This window comes from Mandrillus leucophaeus, unplaced genomic scaffold, assembly GCF_000951045.1.
Source record: "Mandrillus leucophaeus isolate KB7577 unplaced genomic scaffold, Mleu.le_1.0 Scaffold544, whole genome shotgun sequence".
In the NCBI taxonomy this organism is placed as follows: domain Eukaryota; kingdom Metazoa; phylum Chordata; class Mammalia; order Primates; family Cercopithecidae; genus Mandrillus; species Mandrillus leucophaeus.
In genome coordinates this window covers 883,414-889,413 of record NW_012105853.1, presented here as the reverse complement: position 1 = coordinate 889,413, position 6,000 = coordinate 883,414, and the positions used below count along the sequence as shown (strand labels likewise).

The 6,000-nt window shown below is 46.6% G+C and overlaps 1 protein-coding gene across 3 annotated transcripts in view; it reads left to right on the top strand.

Annotated features, from left to right (window-relative positions):
• Positions 1 to 4,459, top strand: part of TTPAL (tocopherol (alpha) transfer protein-like) — a 14,876-nt gene extending 10,417 nt beyond the window's left edge. For 2 of the 3 annotated variants that reach the window (XM_011997638.1, XM_011997636.1), the window contains exons 4-5: positions 504 to 614; positions 3,138 to 4,411. In XM_011997638.1, the coding sequence (XP_011853028.1) occupies positions 504 to 614; positions 3,138 to 3,416 (390 nt within the window). In that variant the 3' untranslated portion in view covers positions 3,417 to 4,411. Of the gene's footprint in view, positions 1 to 503; positions 615 to 3,137 lie in introns of all 3 variants that reach the window. The other variant, XM_011997637.1, reaches the window with a different exon arrangement.
• The last annotated feature ends 1,541 nt before the right edge of the window (positions 4,460 to 6,000 follow it).

Genomic DNA, 6,000 nt, shown 5'->3' with positions numbered 1-6,000 from the left:
TTTTTTTTGAGATGGAGTCTTGCTCTGTCATCCAGGCTGGAGTATGGTGGCACGATCTTGGCTCACTGCAACCTCCGCCTCCAGGGTTCAAGCAGTTCTCCAGCCTCAGCCTCCCAGGTAGCTGGGATTACAGGCGTGTGCCATCACGCCCAGCTAATTTTTGTATTTTTAGTGGAGGTGGGAGTTCACCATGTCGGCCAGGCTGGTCTCAAACTCCTGACCTGAAGTGATCTGCCCGCCTCGGCCTCCCAGAGTGCTGGGATTACAGGTGTGAGCCACCACGCCCAGCCTCCATTTGCCTCTCTTCTAACCCAGTTTTGGGTCCCAGGAAAGACTTTCCCTGAGGCCCATCTTCTAGTTAGGCCCCACGTGGACTGTCATTGAGGAGGCCATAAGGATCAGATCAGACTGATGTTGGGGCTGAAAATGAAGATTTAACTCTGGGGAGGAAGGAGTGGAAAGATTCTCCAGATGTTCTAAACCCCTTTGCCTTTCCCATACAGGATGGTTTCCCCATTCGGATAAAAGCAGTCCATGTTGTGAATGAACCTCGAATATTTAAAGGCATTTTTGCCATCATAAAACCATTTCTAAAGGAGAAAATAGCAAACAGAGTAAGTGATGATCCTATTGACTTCAGATTTTTCTTTCCCTCCATTGATTTATTTGTGACATCTGGTACTTGTTTATTATTTTTGCCCTGTAACGACTCACTTGGAAAGTAGAGTTACAGATAAAATAAATGAACAGTCCCTTCTGTGAGGGGAAGATGGAACAGTAAATTAATAAGAATTTAATATTTGCCAGTAGGGAGAGGAGAACCAGGATTTTTATCATAAGAGCCTCCCTGGGCAGTATAGCAAGACTCCATCTCTAAAAAAATTTTTTAAATTAGGTGGGTGTGCCCGGGCGGTGGCTCACGCCTATAGTCCCAGCACTTTGGGAGGCCGAGGTGGATGGATCAGTTGAGGTCAGGAGTTCGAGACCAGCCTGGCCAACATGGTGAAACCCCATCTCTACTAAATACAAAAAATTAGCCAGGCATGGTGGCACATGCCTGTAATTGCAGCTACTTGGGAGGCTGAGGCAGGAGAATCACTTGAATCCAGGAGGCAGAGGTTGCAGTGAGCCGAGATCATGCCACTGCACTCCAGCCTGGGCAACAGTGGGACTCTGTCTCAAAAAACAAAAAAGAAATTAGGTGGGTGTGGTGGCACATGTCTGTAGTCTCCATTACTCAGGAGGCTGAGGTGGGAGGATTGCTTGAGCTCAGGAGTTCAAGGCTGCCATGGGCTTGAACAATGGGCTATGGTCTTGCCATTGTATTCCAGCCTGGGTAACAGAGTGGAACACTGCCTCTAAAATAATTTTTTTTAAAGTTATGGTCATTAGAACTATGGGGTTTAAAAATGCTACTTAAGCCTTTCCATTTGCCTAATATGTTGTCCTGCTGTATAGTTTGTGGAGCAATTCAAGGTTCATAAGCTGTGTGAGTTTTTAGCTTACCTCTTACTTAAGAAGGGATAAATGGTACTTTGAGTCTTCCTTTCTGACCCAGAGGAGCCACTTCCCTCTTCAGCCTTTCCCAGTCCCACTGATTGAAATGGGATGGGTGGTATTTTTCTCCTTCCCGAGGCCTAGGAAGATGACTGCAAAGACTGGGCCCTGAATTTTTCTTGCTTTTTCTTTTTTTGAGACGGAGTCTTGCTCTGTCACCCAGGCTGGAGTGCAGTGGTGCGATCTCAGCTCACTGCAACCCCTGCCTCTGGGGTTCAAGCAGTTCTCCTGCCTCAGCCTCCTGCTGGGATTACAGGCACGCACCACCACGCACAGCTATTTTTTGTATTTTTAGCAGAGACAGGCTTTTACATGTTGGTGAAGCTGGTCTCAAACTCCTGACCTCAGTTGATCCACCCGCCTTGGCCTACCAAAGTGCTGGGATTACTGGCATAAGCCATCGCACTGGCCCCTTGCTTTTCCAAAGTAACATATATAGATAGAAAATCCCAAGGAGGTAAAGGAGGGAACTTGAAATCCAGCTCCAGATTCCTAGGCTGTCTGCCTGAAGATTTTGATTCATCAGCTCAGGAATCTGTGCTTTAAAATCCCCTTAGGAAATTGTGATGCACAGCTAGATTTGCAAACCACTAACTTAGTGGCTTCCCTGCCTGGGTGTGAACCCATGTGGGTCCCTAAAGATTCTGTTTGGAACTTTTACCAAAGCAGCCTTTGGACAGATCTTTTACATCTGTGAAATGCCCTGATTTGGGGCCCATGATGTTCTTCCTTTGTTCCTTCATAGGTTCATTCATTCAGAAATACCTATTGATCAACTCTATGTACAAGCGTGTTCTAGATGAACAAAACAGACCAAAACCCCTCCCCCTAGGAAGATTATGTTCTAAAGGGAGCCACAGTGAATGCTATCTAGTATTAGAATGTGGTAAGTGCTACAGAGAAAAAGCAGAGAAAAGGATAGCGTGTGTGAGGTGGGAAGGGTTGCAGTATTCAACTGAGTGGTTAGAGGTGGCAGCCTTAAGAAGCTGACATTTGAGCAAAGACTTGAGAGAGTGAGCCATCTAGGTATCTGGGAGGCCAGCAAGGACACCACCCTCACGTGGGAGAGCAGCATGCTGGGAGAGCAGCTAGGCTGGCTTAGCTGGGTCAAGACTGGAGGGGCAGGTGGTGAGAGCACCCAGAGAAGTAATGAGGCCAGACTGTGATGGGCCTCAGAGTCTGAGGTGGGAGTGCTGGAAGGCTGTACATAGAGGCACGACTGTAATCTGAATTTCACTGAAAAGAACTTAGATTGCAGAGGGACAAGAGTGGGAGCAGGGAGACCAGATAGGAGGCCACTAGAGGAATCCAGGGAGAAGCGATGTGGCTGATGCCATTAGTGTGGTGGTGAGGCGGCTGGATGCTGGATACATTCTGAAGCTCCAGCCAGCAGGGCGTATGGTATAAGGAAAAGATAATTAAGGATACTCCAGGCTTTCTGGGCTGAAAAAGTAAGGGCAGAGTTGCCATTAACCTTTCCTTTCTTCATTCAACAGATATTTGAGCACCCACCATGGAGGAAATTTCTGCATTCCTGATTAACCTAAGGACATGTGTGTTTTCATTTCATTCCCTTTTAGTTCTTCCTCCATGGGTCTGACTTGAACTCTCTCCACGCAAACCTTCCAAGAAGCATTCTCCCCAAGGAGTATGGGGGCACAGCTGGGGAGCTGGACACTGCCACCTGGAACGCGGTACTGCTAGCTTCAGAAGACGATTTTGTGAAAGAGTTCTGCCAACCTGTCCCTGCCTGTGACAGCATCCTGGGCCAGACGCTGCTGCCTGAGGGCCTGGCCTCAGATGCACAGTGTGACGACTCCTTGCGAGCTGCAAAGTCACAGCTGTACTCCTGCTACTAGCCCGTCCCCCAGGGTCACCATCTTTAATTCTTTTCCTTCTTTTCTTTGGAGAGGCACAAGGAGAATTTAAGGGGCCAAGGATTCAGTCTTGCTCCTTGTAATTAAACTGCAGGATGGAGGAACAGCCCATGAGATATGAGGGTGAGCCCATTTTGGGGTAAGCCTTTGGTTACTTGAATTACTCCACGGAAGACATGGAAAATGTCCCCACTGATTCTTAAACATTTGGAATCCCAGTCTGCAACTATTAATCTGGAGGCTGTATCTGTTTTGTTCCGCTTTTTGGTTGGGGGGTGGTGATCTGGTTCTTACACATCTTGGAAGCAAGAAAAATCAGGACCAGAGTCACTTTGATCCCACTTTTCCAGGAGAAAAACAACCTGTTTGGCCAGTAAGAACTACTTGTATGAAATAATTTGGCCAAACCTGCAGTGTGACCAGACGTGAGACTGGGAGTTTGTGTTTTTCACAGGAACCCTAAGTACAGACCTCTGCTGCTCATCAGGAAACTTACTGGAGATCAAGGCCCCAGCTGCTGTTACTGGATTTGGAAAGCACCTTAACTGAATCATGCAAGCATCAGGACATAAGCAGCACTTTGTGGTCAAATGTGGAAGCCGGAGACTTCAAAGCACCTCTGGGACCCATTGGTTGAAGCTTGCAATAGAAACTTAAGTTTTCCCAAATCCATAAAGCCTTAGCCCTGGTTCTCAATAGAATCATACAGGGACCTAGCAGGAAATGATTTTACTCAACCTAAAATGCTGGATTCCAGGCCTGTGTAGCTACAAGAATTCTGGCCTGGATCCCAGGTATGCAACTATGGACAAGACATGGGCCTCTGTAGGCCTCAACCTTCTCCTCTATAAAATAAGGCTGGATGAAATGTCAGCTAGGGCCGTTTTGGCTGCTGAGGCTGTGGGATTTGGTTTAGTTACTGAATGTTAGATTTTCTGCCTAGAAAGATATCTAGATACAAGTGGTTGGATCCTGTTTTTGTTTGTGGTACACATGTCTTTCCAAGAGAGATGTGTCAGTAATTAGCTCTGCCTTTAAAGAAACTGTTATGTGTATTCCTGGGATTCACTGACACCAATTTTCTTTCTATAGTGATGGTTAAATTTGGAAAATATGGCTTTTATGAGGCCAGAAAAGGTGACCAGGATCTTGTATGATGAATTCCTTCCATCCCTGAGACTCTGTTACTATATTGTAAACCTAGCTACAATGATTAATTACTTGAGATTCTTAAATTCTGGTCTCTGGGCCGGGTGTGGTGGCTCACGCCTGTAATCCCAGTACTTTGGGAGGCCAAGGTGGGCGGATCACAAGGTCAGGACTTCGAGACCAGCCTGGCCAAGATGGTGAAGCCTATCTGTACTAAAAATACAAAAATGAGCTGGGCATGGTGACTGGTGCCTGTAGTCCCAGCTACTGGGGAGGCTGAGGCAGAAGAATCACCTGCACCACTGCACTCCAGCCTAGGTGACAGAGCAAGACTCCGCCTCAAAAAAAAAAATTTTTTTTTTTTGGTCTCTGGAAATGAACACAAGTACAGATTATTGCTGGGTCACTTCTGGGCCCCCCCTTGCCCTCCCAGCCCCACTTGAGTTTCTCTCTTTGGTGTGGGTGAACCAGTCAGCCTGAATGTTCTGCATTTCAGCTCTTTAGAACCTCCCTGCCAAGATTTTAGTCTTAGCCCAAACATCAAATTAGATGGTTCACATGATGGCTTTTGACCTATTTCCTTTCTAATGTATTCCACATGCTCATGGTGTTAAATAGTGAAAAGTACCGTGTGTTGTGTGTGCACCTTCTCCATGCATCTGTTAGACTAACCAGTCAAGGTGGACAGCTCAGTTAGGGAGAAAACAATACTCTGAAATTTGAAGGCCAGTCTGTTGTTACTTAGCTGTTCATCTCTATCGCCTTTTTAAATGTCTGGAGAAGTTGTTGGTGGAAATTACTTTACTTCATGAATACCAATTCTAGAGGAAGTTCTTTTCACTATGGATCGTAACCCTGGATCCTCTAGGGTCCTGGCTGAGCTGGAAGTGCCAAAAAGCACTCCTGGCTGCTTCTAGTTCCATCTGACGATGATGTGACCAGCACTGCTGAAAAGGCCCAAGTAGGGCAAGTGGGATGGCTAAAGGAGGGGGTTCAGAACCTGGTGGCCTGGATGGGAGAATTGGGTAGAGGCTTTCTTAAGTCCCAAGAAGGAAGACAGATAAACAAAACAAAAACTAGGTAAAGAGGAATGAATCACTCAGCCCTGATGTTTCAATTCTACACTGCATTCCTGGCCAGTGGCATTTGTTTTAATGTAGGCATGGCCAAAGCTCTCCTAGAGAATTATCTCGAAGACCAGAAGTGATTTGGAGAGGCCTATTTCTTAGGTTTTTCCAGTTGGACAAGGAAGGAGTGGTTTCACTCAGCTTCTAGGAGTTGGAGCCTACGTTTATCTGCCTCCGAGAGCTGCCTGCTTTGTTCTGGCTCCAAAGAGATATCAAATAGTTTTGGCACCTCAGGGAGCTTGAACCACGCTGTAAAACCACTTCCCTGGGTGAAAATCAAGGTGGTCTCC